Consider the following 12,393-nt stretch of genomic DNA (forward strand, 5'->3'; position numbering starts at 1 on the left):
GAAAGTAATGTTCCTCAACTGTCGGTTGATAAGATCGGTCGGCCGATCGGGTGTGTTCGTGGGAATCGTGATCAATCGTCAGAGGTGAGTAAGGTTGAGTCAACTCACCCGTCTAGTGGATCTATTTGTGTCAAGCCAAGGTTGAATGATGGCGTTTAATTACGATACCCGTAGCTCAAAAGACGACGAGGAGGGATGATCGGACATGACATGACAACTGAACAAGTGCCTCCACCATCGCGTAGTGTGTGTGTAGTCTAGGTGCTAACCTTTCGGTTCCTGAGCGGTATAGCTGTGATCAGCTGAACCAAATAATCCCACGTCAGGTGAAAAGCGGTTGATAAAGGTAAAACAAGTCCAAGTCATGGTTGACGTGGATGATCTGGACCGGATTTTCACGGTGATTTGGCTAATATCACGTGATTTTCCAGGTGTTTTGGACCAGCCTCTCAGCCTTTCGCGTATTTTTGAGGTAGGAAAATGGAACATTACCTGAACACGAAAAGAGATCAATGGACGCGTCGTTTGTTGATTCACTCGCTCTGGCACAGGTAGCACCGTTACGCTATGTCATCCCTTCACTCAACATCACCTGTCACTATCCTGACTCTTGAGATCGATACACATATAAGCACATTCCCAACCGAAACATTTCCCTCTTCCCTCTTTCTTCCTTCTCTTCTTCTAGATTTACATTCTATATCAAGAACATTACATTGTTATCGTTGAACGATCTTTACTATATCACTTTATCCCTGTTACTACCACCATGTCAGTCATCGAAACACCTTCCAAGGCAGCTGCTTCTGCTCTCGCCGAGTTCAACCTCAATACCCCTAAGAAGGTATCTGAACCTACTCTTCTTTCCAAACTCCAAGCTGTCTCCAAACCCACCGAGAAGCCTGTCGTAGCAGAGGAAGGTAAAGTAGAAGAATACCGAACGAGATTCGTCGGTGATGTCGATTGTGAAGAGAAGGATGAACCTCTCTTGCAAGAGACCAACTCCCGATTCGTACTTTTCCCTATCAAATACCGAGAGGTGAGTTCAGCTTTCCAAACTGCAAACCCCCGGGTTTATACATGATAGCTGATCATGATTCTGTCTGATAGATCTGGCAAATGTACAAACAAGCTCAAGCTTCTTTCTGGACCGCTGAGGAGATCAACCTTGCCCCCGATCTCCACGATTGGGAGAACAAGCTCAATGACAACGAACGATACTTCATCGAACGTGTCTTGGCTTTCTTCGCTGCTGTAAGTGTAAACCGCATTGCATCAACCACAGTACATCTGCTGACTATCCTCTGTCTCATAGTCCGACGGTATCGTCAACGAAAACTTGGTCGAGCGATTCTCAGCTGAAGTACAATGTGCCGAAGCTAAATGTTTCTACGGTTTCCAAATCATGATGTGAGTTTCCTCTTCCATCGACTCATCCTTCCTCGTCACCCTGCTGACCTTACATCCACTATAGGGAAAACATCCACTCCGAGACCTACTCTCTCCTCATCGATACTTACATCAAAGACAACGACCAAAAGAACTTCCTTTTCGATGCTATCGACACCATCCCCTGTATCCAGAAGAAAGCTCAATGGGCTTTGAAGTGGATCACCGATGACCAGTCAACCTTCGCCGAACGATTGATCGCCTTCGCAGCTGTTGAAGGTATCTTCTTCTCTGGATCTTTCGCTTCCATCTTCTGGTTGAAGAAGAGAGGTTTGATGCCTGGTCTTACCTTCTCTAACGAGTTGATCTCAAGAGATGAAGGTCTTCACACCGACTTTGCCTGTTTACTCTTCACCCACCTCAGGAGAAGACCTCACCCCGATACTATCTCTAAGATCATCAAGGAAGCCGTTGCCATCGAACAAGAGTTCCTCACGGACGCTCTTCCTGTATCATTAATCGGAATGAACTCCAAGCTCATGTGTCAGTACATTGAATTCGTCGCTGATCGATTATTGGTCGCCCTCGGTAACGATAAGATATGGAACGTCTCCAACCCATTCGATTTCATGGAAATGATCTCATTACAAGGAAAAGCAAACTTCTTCGAATCTAGAGTATCAGCCTACTCGAAATCAGGTGTCAACCAATCTGTCGGTGCTACATCAGATCACTCAGCCGTCAAAGCTGGTTTCACCTTGGATGCTGATTTCTAAACACAAATAAAAACGGATAAGAATCCTCTTGTACGAATGAAACCATATTTATATATACTTTTAGATTAGATGATGGACGTTTCTAGACTAGTGTAATTAATTTTTCTCTTTAACTGTTGTCACAATTCTTATCTTTTTGGCTGGTCTTGTACTTTGTAAGTACGTTACGGACTACTGCTTCTTTTGTTAGATTTTTTATATTTTATAGTAATATTAGACTTTCTATCGTTCTGCTCGTTTTTACGAAATATCTTATGATAGGAATGACAAAATGCATATTCACTGCACAGGATAATAGCGCTTTGTGGACAGCTGGATGGATGAATGAATGAATGAATGCTTCTACACTGTGTCATCGACATCTCAGCATGATGTCCTGTGGAATCACGTGATCCATCGCTCCTACGCGTCATACAGGTTACATCCCATCCAAGCATGTCGGCCGATCATCAAACTGATACAGCAAGTAAGATATGAGATTCACTTTTGCTACCTTGATTCAAGCAAGGAAAACACAACTCAGTCTCGTTGGTCAGTAACGAGACCAAATCGCGGTATTGACCTATCTACGTTGATCGGTCGAAAAGTCATTCCCCAGTGTTAAACAATGTTCCCTGCAACCAACACTACTTTCGGATCGGTCCCTTTCCACATCTTTTTGAAACATGCTGGACCATCAACTCTACAATCTCGAGCTCGGACATTCACTTCCACTGCTAAGAGATCGGCTAGAACACACGGTAGCTTGAATCATTATGAGGTATTGAATCTGTCAAAGAACTCGACAAAGCAGCAGGTAAAAGCTAGGTTCTATGAGGTGAGTTGGGTTCATCAGACTATGTCATGAGATATTTGATATATATTCTTGATCATTTGGTTGATGAGGATGAGGGAAGAATCACTTGACGATAGAACATCAAGAACTGACATTACCCGGATCAAATTAACTAGCTATCCAAGCGATATCATCCAGATGCCAAAGGTGGAGACACAGCGAAATTCCACGAGATAAACGATGCCTATGCTGTTTTAGGTGACGATAGTAAGCGGTGAGTATGGACCATCTATATCTCTCTGTATCTTCGTGAAAATAATCTCTGTCAAGTTGATTGACAAGTTCATCTTCTTGATTGTACAGTCGTCAATATGATGTGTCACTCACACCTGCATCCCATCAATCCCACCCATCCCGTACTCATCAACCCTACGGCCACGGTCACGGTCACTCATCGTTCTCACCTCGTGATCCCTATTTACATCGAGCAGCCCAAGGTCCCCATCGTGCATGGTCCAATACCAATTCGACAGCCTACAAAACTGGTCAAGCACCCCGTACGGAGAATTACCAACCGTTTGGTAGGAAGACACCACCGAATTTCCAGTATACTTACGAGTACGATTTCAATTATAACCCTAATGCTCGAACTGCCAAACGTGGGGGTAAACGCAAGACGGGAGAGGACGGCGAAGGCGAAGGCGAGGGGGGTGGGGGAGGAGGGGTATGGAAGTTTTTGGTAACGGTCGGATTGATATTTACCGTTATTTCCCTCGGGGGAGGTTTGACGGCTAATTCGCAGGGGTTAAATGATTGGGAAATAGTATGGAATAGATGGGACGAAAAGGTAAATGGTAGATCGAAGGTACAGAATAGAGAAGAACTAGATGATTAGATTAGGAGAAACGGAATTAATGGACATCATCATGCAGCCCTCCGGTCTTCGATCATCAGCCATTGCACCTTACGACCACTTTGCAGGACTTGTAGGAAAAATCTACATCGAATGGACTACGAACCTCACTAACGCCAATGGTAAGCGAAGATATGGTAACGCCAATGTCATGGACAAACCCAATTATGTGAGACGCCGTATAAGTATATACAACCAATAAATCTTCTAGTCCTCCTCTGCATATCATTCTTTTTTCTTCAGAGGTTCTCATAGCATTATACATGATACATCGCCTATTTCCTCTCACATTTGACTTGCAGAAATCTGTCTGTCAGTCAATCAATCAATCAATCAATCAATCAATCAATCAATCAATCAATCAATCAACCAATCAATTCGCTCCCTTCCTCCCCAGCCAGAAACCTACTAGCTCTAGGTGAGAACGGCGAATATGATTTATCCTTCTCCTTCTCATCTTTTGTCCCACTATCATGTGAATTCGATCGAGTCGTTGATTTCATCTTCGCTTTCTCAAGCGTATTTAAAAACTCTTCTACTTCCTCTTGATCATTTTGGACATATGCAATTTCAAATCCATCATCTTTCCGTCTGGTTTTATTTGTCAATTCATCTAAGGTATGTTCCATCCTTGCAAATTTATGTTTGCCCTCATCAGTCTTCATGGACCAATACCATCTATCCCCTCTCAGATATGCTTCAGCTTCTGCATCCCTCTCTTCCGCTGTACCATAGAAACTGCCAAGGAACTTTTTTTTCCCACATGAACATTCAGAATCAATCATAATTCTAGGTAAAGCCACCAACTGATACTTGTATTTCTCTGATCGTTTCGTGTATTTATATCTCGATGGATCAAGTTTATATATCATCCATTCACCCATCCTGTCATCTACCGAATCCGAGTCTGTGAAGGTATCGGTAATTGGATCGTATGGTCTTCTGAGTTTTGAGAGTTTATTGGTATTTGAATAAAGCAAATCAATAGTCCGATCATCAAATATTAGTATTTCCTGTCCTTCCATATACGGTGAAGGAAAACCACTATCGTTGTTGGTGGGATGAGTCGAACTACCGTTAACAAGTGATGAATAAGTATCGTTAAGCATGGAAGTAGCTGATTTGACCAAGTCGGATCTGGAGGCTTTCGTAGCGTATTCTGTACCTAACGTAAATGCTTTCATACCTATATCTGATGCTTTGTTCAAAAGATTTCCAGATGATTTGGTTAAACTTTCCAGATCCCACCCCTGTTTGGAACGTGAGGTTATATCTCCTTGACCATTCGATGAAGTGGGTATTTTGGCTGGGTGGGGGATCTTATCGGATTCGGATTCGGATTCATTGTGAAGGTTCTGTTGCATTTCTTGAGGTCGTATAGTGTTGGTGATTTTTCCTTGAAATTTTGATAGGTCGAGTAAGAATTAGATTAGCATGTGAAAGCAAGAACAGATGAGAAGAAAATAAATTTCACTCGATTGAGTAAATCATATCAAAAGTATATAAATTAGAGTCAAACTCTAGCTCTGGCCAACAGGTCTTCTCTTCTCTGTTTGCCAAACAAAGGACTTCGACTTGATATGTACTACGAATAGCAACGTCTTTTTGACTTCATGATCAACAAAGGTGAGAACATTCAAGACTCGTTGTTTCGATCCGAAATCAACTATTCTATCCACTACTCCGCTGGAGATTCGTATCGAATATATTGACCGATAAACACGGTCTTGCATGTTGGTATCTGAAAGACGAAGAAAGCATACATTCCCGAACATATCGGTGAAGCTTAGTATCTACCCGAACTTCACCAGATCCTCACTAGCCTTCATGCAAAAGAGGAGTATCACGCATTTGTCTGTCAGACCAAATCTGGCCGTAAAGTATGATCAGTGATAACCTATACAATCCCCATCTCAGACGTGCAACATGCTGAATTTTGATCATGTGTTTTGAAAGTAAATACCCTAAAACCTCAATGCATAGCATATCATCCCATCTACATCCGCCCTTAGTAGACGAAAGCAAGGATCTTACCACCGACGTGCTTGTTTCTGGCTTCTTGGTGATCCATGATACCGGCAGAGGTGGTGAGGATGATCTTACCGAAAGATCGAGCGGGGAGAAGGAGGGCAACCCATTGTTCGACTATTCAAGTGCAAACAAATCAGTCTGACTGTACGATATCTCGGTTGAAAAGTGAGGAGGAGGATGACTTACTAGCGTCAACGGCGATGTTGAATCGAGGAGAGATAACACCACATTTGTTCAATCGACCGTTAAGTTGGATAACAACTTTTCCACCTCGGTGGTCATCGATGATCTCAAATTCACCGATGTAACCTATATCAAACGAACGACAAATCAGTGTTGAGATTCCACTGCGTTGATATAAGATTTATGTCCCCTTTTTCAGTGGATTGATAAAGTCTATGAAACTGGCCATGCGGCCTCGAATCTAACTCTGATCAAAAGAAGTACGAAAAAGGGAGAAAGATTCGCTCTTCCGGAGACTTAAAGCCTCGTCTCGGTAGGAATAACGTGTAAAGGCAGTTATACTCCGGGTACATGTTGAAAAGACGGGAAAGACATATAAATCAACCAATGAGAAAAATTACTCACCGTGCTTTTGCATGACGGACAGTACCTTGATAACTACCTTTGAGGAAGGTCTGATAAGAACTTGTCTCTTTCCTCGTCTTTCGGCGTTGACGATGTTGTTCTGCAAAATGACAAGGCGGATATTAGCTATTGTCCTATCTCCATTTCGCATATCATCCTTCTGTATCTCCCCCGTCTTCTCATCTCTATCCATCCATCTCGTTCCTCCTCCCATACTCTATCCAGACAAAGAGAATTCACGTACGAGGGCATCGTTAAGTACTGAAGCTCTAACCATTTTGACTGATTTTTGAGTTGGTTTCGGGTGGTTTTTCTGTTTTGTTCAAGTAGGAAGAAGTATGAGCTGAAAAGGGCTTTTGCTAACTCAGTGCGGGTGTGTCCTTACTTAGACAGCCGTATAGAGTATCCGGTGAGCAAAAGGGCTTTTTTTAGGTGGTTGGCTAGAACGATGAAGAGGAGGATTATTCGATTCGATATTTAGACTTGCTGCATGCAGCTGGTCGTATCGACCATGAACAATTTGGTGATTTTTACCATGAGGTACGGAGTTTCTTTGAAGTAAAAAGGGAGAACGCCGATGTGGCACCATGCCCAGAACCACGAGCCCTCAAGCGTGTACCACGTGTCAAATGTTTTGACGAAATGCTGAGCGTTGACCCATGTAGCTAGGTGTCTGTGAGCTCAGCTATACATAACGATAGTCATATCGATTCAGCACGATAGGTCGAACTGCTTGATACTGGACGGCGGACCAGCAAGATGACGACTCTCCCCCGGACGAAGCTTGCTCCTTCCGCTGGGCCGTCACATTCCCCACGCGTGGTCAAAGCAGTGAACGTCGTAGCTGCTAATGGCGCTCAAACCATCCGAGCTCAGTCGAAGAAAGACAAGATGAAGGCTGCGAACGGACAAGATGGTGTGGATAGAGCAGGGTTGAGCAAAGATGTGGTCAAAGCTGTTCTGGCAAGTCCGTTGACTGTAGCTTGGTATGTACAGTATACCATACATAGCCGATACCGATGATGATAGAGCTGATATTCGGCATCATGTGTATAGGCCAAATATCCCTCGACATCTGCAAAATGCTACTCTGCATGCATTGAAGGAAGTCGTACCTCCTGAAGTTGCCGACTACCACGTATCCAGAGCGAGATGTCATCAAAGAGAGAAACGAAAACATAGGAAGATAACGCGGAATGCGAATGGCAAAGGGGGTCAAGAGAAATCAGATGATGATGGAAAGGACGTTGAAACGATGGAAGGAATCAGGATCACTTCGAGTGCGGAAGACACAGCGAGTAGTGGAGTAGGGACCAAAAGGGTCTCTATCGAACCTCCTAAAGACGAACCAGCACAGAAGAAATTGCGACTGGATGAAACTATAGAAGCAGAAGGAGGAGTATCTAAACGTGTCAAGCCAGAAATACTATCGCACATGGTCTTAGGGATAAATGAAGTGCTCAAATCTCTGGAACGGCAAATATCGGATTTGAGAATCCGTATAATGATCATGGGAGATATATTAAACGGTGTACCTACGACTTTGGCTGGAAATGAGAAAGGTCCAAACAAAAGTCATTTATTACCTACTGCACCTAGATCACCTTCACTCTCTCCCGAACCCGAAGTTGAAGTCGCCAAGGACAGTGACCAAGCTAAAGCTCTGAATCAAGATATATCACCATTGGAATTGATAATCGTTCCGTTATTATCCATCAATCCACCTTCCCTAGTTTCGCCAATTCCACAATATTGCGCGACGTATAATACTTTGGTATATCAGCACAATCAATTAGCTAAGATATGTAAGACCCGCTTGAAAGCTGGACAAGCTGAAGAAATTGTCAGTGGGGTAAAAGAGGAAGTGAGAGTCGTTCCTCTTGGTGCGGTAGAGAAGGAGATGGCGGAGTTGGTAGGTTTGAGAAGAGTCGCGTGTCTGGGTGTAAGAGTAAGTCAAAGCAGGTTTACACTGCCCCAGATCGATTGATTGACAGATGTATCTACAGAGTTCACATCCATCTATATCACCACTTCAGAACCTCTTGCCTAAAAGTGTACTACACTCACCCAGACATTCAATAACTCTACCTATACCTACATCGTTGTTGAAAGTTCACGACTTAACACTATCGACTGAAGGTGCCAAATCGACCACGAAAGTGAAACCTCCAATTGCCGGGGTCCATTATGCGGATCTGCATATCAAGGGAATCAAAACGAAGATGCCGGTTGATAATGCCGCTAGGAAAGCTAAGAGGTTGGAGGAAGTGAGGAGGAAGAGGGTCGAAGCGAAGATGAAAAAGAAGGAGATGAGGGTGAAAGGCAAGCAAAAGGAGAAGCAGTGACAATAACCCGTTGCTTGCTGAATAGCACTTTTGGAAGATGATACGTATATGAATGTTCGTATATTGATGCAGGCTCACGCTTCTGTGGTCTTAACATTATCCGTCATCTGGCATCTTGGTACTGTCAGATCGCCAAGGCGTTCTATAACTTTTTCTTCATTTTCACCATCAGCTTTAAATCAGCAGCATCAACGATTCTTGGAACGTGATAGCATCGCATGAACACGTCACCATATGCTTACATTGATCTGGGCATTCGACTGCGTAACCAGACATGTAAGGGATTTCAACACAGTATGGGGTTTTGGGCAAATTAATCCGAGACCAGTTACTCGATGAGACCTGATCTAAAAATGGATCCGCAGGGCTGATCGAGCGAAATCTCAAACCCCGATATTTTAGGACAAAGGTACAGGATACATGAATCGGGGGACCAGGACAGACATCCGGTAGTCGCACGAATCTCTGCTCAAATATGAGACGCCCTTGCATAAAAATTTGGTACATACGGTGAGGTCCAGCCTGCAGTCTGTGCGCATGATCTGCAAGATGATGATCGACGCCACTGCTATTTTGAAGTTACGTACCTTTTCATGGTCGTTCGCCGAGCTCACAAAACTGCAACTTTGGAATTTTTCCTTTACTCATGCAGGGATTGCACCAGTCACGGGAAGAAAGATTTCGGTAAGCTGGTGTAAAGGCACCGAACCACCTAGTTTTTGCTACTTTGATATCATAATCATATTGGAACTCTTCTTCCTGTGGATCACCGAGAAAGTACTCGTAATCGTAAATAACGTTAGAAGCACAACCAGACTACAATGGGACACATAAAACTGTGCGGAGGTTGGTGTCGCCATTGGTCCATCCTTACACACCATTGCAAAATCTGTAAAATTCAGCTTTCCCATACTGTACAAAACTTTCGCCGCTATCATCATTAACCTTGAACGACTCTCAGACATATCAGGTGTAGGAGAACGAAATGATGGCACCTATCATACCTTCCAGACCCAATAACCCCCATCGCAATTCATCCAATACCTCTGCGTCATCATCCTTCCGATCATTGTTCACTCAACCCAATAGCAAACTTTCGCAGACTGTAGCAGAGGAGAAGGTAGAGGATAATAGGATATTACCAGTCAAGGATTTTCCACCTCAAGCTGAAAGGAGAAGATCATCTGCACCTACTCTAGCGGCAGAACCTGATTCTGAGAATGGTAGTTCTAGTCCTAGTCCTCAACCAAAGGATGAATTGCCGGAACAAACGCATACACCAAGATCAGAAATACTTCACAAGCGATCACATTCATTAAGGAGGAAACCTGTACCATCCCTATTGCTCAATGCTGAGAGTACAGCGACACCGTTACCATTACCGTTACCGATGGATCATCCGTTTGCCACCAAACATAATAAACATGATAGCACATCAAGTAGCTTGAAGAGCTTTTCGACCGGTAACAGTGCAACACCAAGCATCAATCGCAATCCTGTGCTGACTCCTCAGAGGTCAATGGGAAGAACTCCCCCACCACCTAGACGAACAGTCAATTCACCGAAGGAAGATGAGGAGAGTATGGTAATTAGGAAAAAGAAGAATGCTAGACCTGATACTGCTGGGACATTTGGTGGTAGGCAATCCTTAGAAGAAGATAGACCTGCGACTGCTACGGAAAATCGTAAAGGACAATTATCAAGGATAGATAAGGAAGATGCTCTACACCCTCGTATGATCTCCCTTTCTCTCGATAGACCTTTACCTCCCACCCCAACTGGCCCTGAAGATAAACAGCTTCACGTCCCTCCTTCGACAACTCTTTCTCCCAAATCAAACCCTCCTCGCATCACCAGACCATCGGTCGATACGAACACATCAAAAAGCGTGGACCTATTTAGCATCTTGCGTCAAACCCCTTCCATCCCGTTACACACCTCTGTACCCATGAGCAAGAATGGTTCATCAGGTTCCGGTTCCGGTACAGGCAGTGGGTCGAAGTTCAGGTCTAAGATACTGAATAGATGGGATAGTTCCGAGAAGGTCAAGAAATCTTCCGCCCCCTCTTCCTCCAGTAAGAAAGATACCAACAAGGTAGAAGAAGAATTTAGTGTAGATCGTATACCGTCCAAGAAGGATTTATGGGAAGCTGGAACGTGTTTCTTGAGGGATGAAAATGGAGATCTAAAATGTTTTGGTGATTTCTTTCCTGGATTTCGAGAAGATACATCATCAACTTTAATTGACGATCATCAGAATGACAAATCTCAGAGCAAAGGTAAAGGGAAGGAGAAAGAGTCTGCTGCTTCAGCTGGAATGGAGAAATCAGCAACTTATTCTGGACCCTCAAGTCAAAATCAAGTTGAGAATAAAGTATACAAAACGGTCGTTTTCTTCATTAGGCATTTCTGGTGTGGACAATGCCAAGATTATACGTTCGCTTCTCTTTCACTCCTTGATCCGATCGCGTTGGAGAAAGCTGGTATAAGAGTAGTGGTAATTTCCAATGGAAGTTGGAAGATTATAAAATCTTATAAGAAATTGTTCAATTGTCCGTTCCCTATTTATGTGGATGGACCTAGGAGATTGTATCAGTTGATGGGGTTAGTTATTCACTTTTGGCATATGTCAGCAAACGTGTCTTGAATCTTTGCTGATGAACGATGTGTCGATTAGGATGACGAAGATGACAAATGACTTTGGGCCCCTATTCAAAGGTAGAGCAGCATATCATCAACGTACGGTCCCTGGACAACTGGTCCATGGATTAGGTGTAAGTCTGCATCACCTCTTCCTGTCTCCCTAATCGCAGCCAGGCTGACTGATGGTGCTTACTTTAGAACGCGTTCTTCCGTATGCCGCTTGCCAATCCTGGTACTCTCACTCAACTAGGTGGAGAGTTCATTCTTACTCCTGGATGGAATTGCGAATTCGCACATCGAATGACAACCACTTCGGATCACATGGAAGCACCCGACGTCCTTCGTCTAGCAGGTTGTGCACATCCTACTAAATCAGATGCGGTGGAGCTTGAGTTGGCAGATTCGCAAAAAGCCGAGTTGGAGAAGCTGGAGAAGGAGATGAAAGAATGGCAGGAACAAAGAGTAGCTGAACTAGAACGGTGAGTTGTTAAATCTACTGATCATAAAAGCAATGCATTGATGAAGATGTATGACAGAATTCGACAGAAGAAGGCTGCTAGGCGAGGTGTGACATATGAGCCTACGAGAAGAGACTCGGATTTCACCTTTTTAGAAGGCGAGAAGGATATATCCGATTTCTCTTTGGAGAACGAAGTCAATCAGGCTTTGTCATCGCCGAAGGAACTCAAAGAGATTTTGAGTCGGGTCAAAGAACCATCGGAAGTCAGTGCTAAATTAGAGGACGCTCTACAGATACAGGAGTCGAGAGAAAGGGAAAAGTTGGCTGCAGGACAACTCATGTTGGCACGAGGGAAGGGTGACTTGGAGTTCCAACTGGATGGCGCCAAGGCATACTAGGTATCTTTTAGATAATCAAATGCATTGATTGTATGACGGAGTTTACCTCCACTGTGTGGCAACATTCGGGCCGTT

At 43.8% G+C, this 12,393-nt stretch overlaps 6 protein-coding genes across 6 annotated transcripts; 4 read left to right on the forward strand and 2 right to left on the reverse strand.

The window, feature by feature from the left end:
• Window positions 1-769: 769 nt before the first annotated feature.
• Window positions 770-2,165, forward strand: V865_004196 (uncharacterized protein; the record flags this gene model as incomplete). Its single annotated transcript, XM_066227981.1, has 4 exons — window positions 770-1,039; window positions 1,111-1,254; window positions 1,316-1,410; window positions 1,475-2,165. 4 exons carry the CDS (start codon window positions 770-772, stop codon window positions 2,163-2,165), a joined length of 1,200 nt encoding a protein of 399 aa, XP_066084078.1.
• A 607-nt stretch (window positions 2,166-2,772) lies between these two features.
• V865_004197 (uncharacterized protein) lies at window positions 2,773-3,835 on the forward strand (the record flags this gene model as incomplete). Its single annotated transcript, XM_066227982.1, has 3 exons — window positions 2,773-2,982; window positions 3,117-3,214; window positions 3,304-3,835. The coding sequence occupies 3 exons, from the start codon at window positions 2,773-2,775 to the stop codon at window positions 3,833-3,835; spliced, it is 840 nt and encodes a 279-aa protein (XP_066084079.1).
• Window positions 3,836-4,218: 383 nt separating this feature from the next.
• V865_004198 (uncharacterized protein) lies at window positions 4,219-5,217 on the reverse strand (the record flags this gene model as incomplete). Its single annotated transcript, XM_066227983.1, has 1 exon — window positions 4,219-5,217. One exon carries the CDS (start codon window positions 5,215-5,217, stop codon window positions 4,219-4,221), a length of 999 nt encoding a protein of 332 aa, XP_066084080.1.
• Window positions 5,218-5,861: 644 nt separating this feature from the next.
• V865_004199 (40S ribosomal protein S22-A) lies at window positions 5,862-6,749 on the reverse strand (the record flags this gene model as incomplete). Its single annotated transcript, XM_066227984.1, has 4 exons — window positions 5,862-5,998; window positions 6,071-6,193; window positions 6,473-6,572; window positions 6,717-6,749. 4 exons carry the CDS (start codon window positions 6,747-6,749, stop codon window positions 5,862-5,864), a joined length of 393 nt encoding a protein of 130 aa, XP_066084081.1.
• A 482-nt stretch (window positions 6,750-7,231) lies between these two features.
• Window positions 7,232-8,817, forward strand: V865_004200 (uncharacterized protein; the record flags this gene model as incomplete). The annotated part of the gene is made up of 3 exons (XM_066227985.1): window positions 7,232-7,458; window positions 7,529-8,420; window positions 8,479-8,817. The coding sequence occupies 3 exons, from the start codon at window positions 7,232-7,234 to the stop codon at window positions 8,815-8,817; spliced, it is 1,458 nt and encodes a 485-aa protein (XP_066084082.1).
• Window positions 8,818-9,805: 988 nt separating this feature from the next.
• On the forward strand, window positions 9,806-12,318 carry V865_004201 (uncharacterized protein; the record flags this gene model as incomplete). Its single annotated transcript, XM_066227986.1, has 4 exons — window positions 9,806-11,421; window positions 11,495-11,591; window positions 11,659-11,939; window positions 11,997-12,318. 4 exons carry the CDS (start codon window positions 9,806-9,808, stop codon window positions 12,316-12,318), a joined length of 2,316 nt encoding a protein of 771 aa, XP_066084083.1.
• Between the last annotated feature and the right edge of the window lie 75 nt (window positions 12,319-12,393).

The sequence above is a fragment of the Kwoniella europaea genome, chromosome 1 (genome assembly GCF_036810445.1).
Source record: "Kwoniella europaea PYCC6329 chromosome 1, complete sequence".
NCBI classification, from domain to species: domain Eukaryota; kingdom Fungi; phylum Basidiomycota; class Tremellomycetes; order Tremellales; family Cryptococcaceae; genus Kwoniella; species Kwoniella europaea.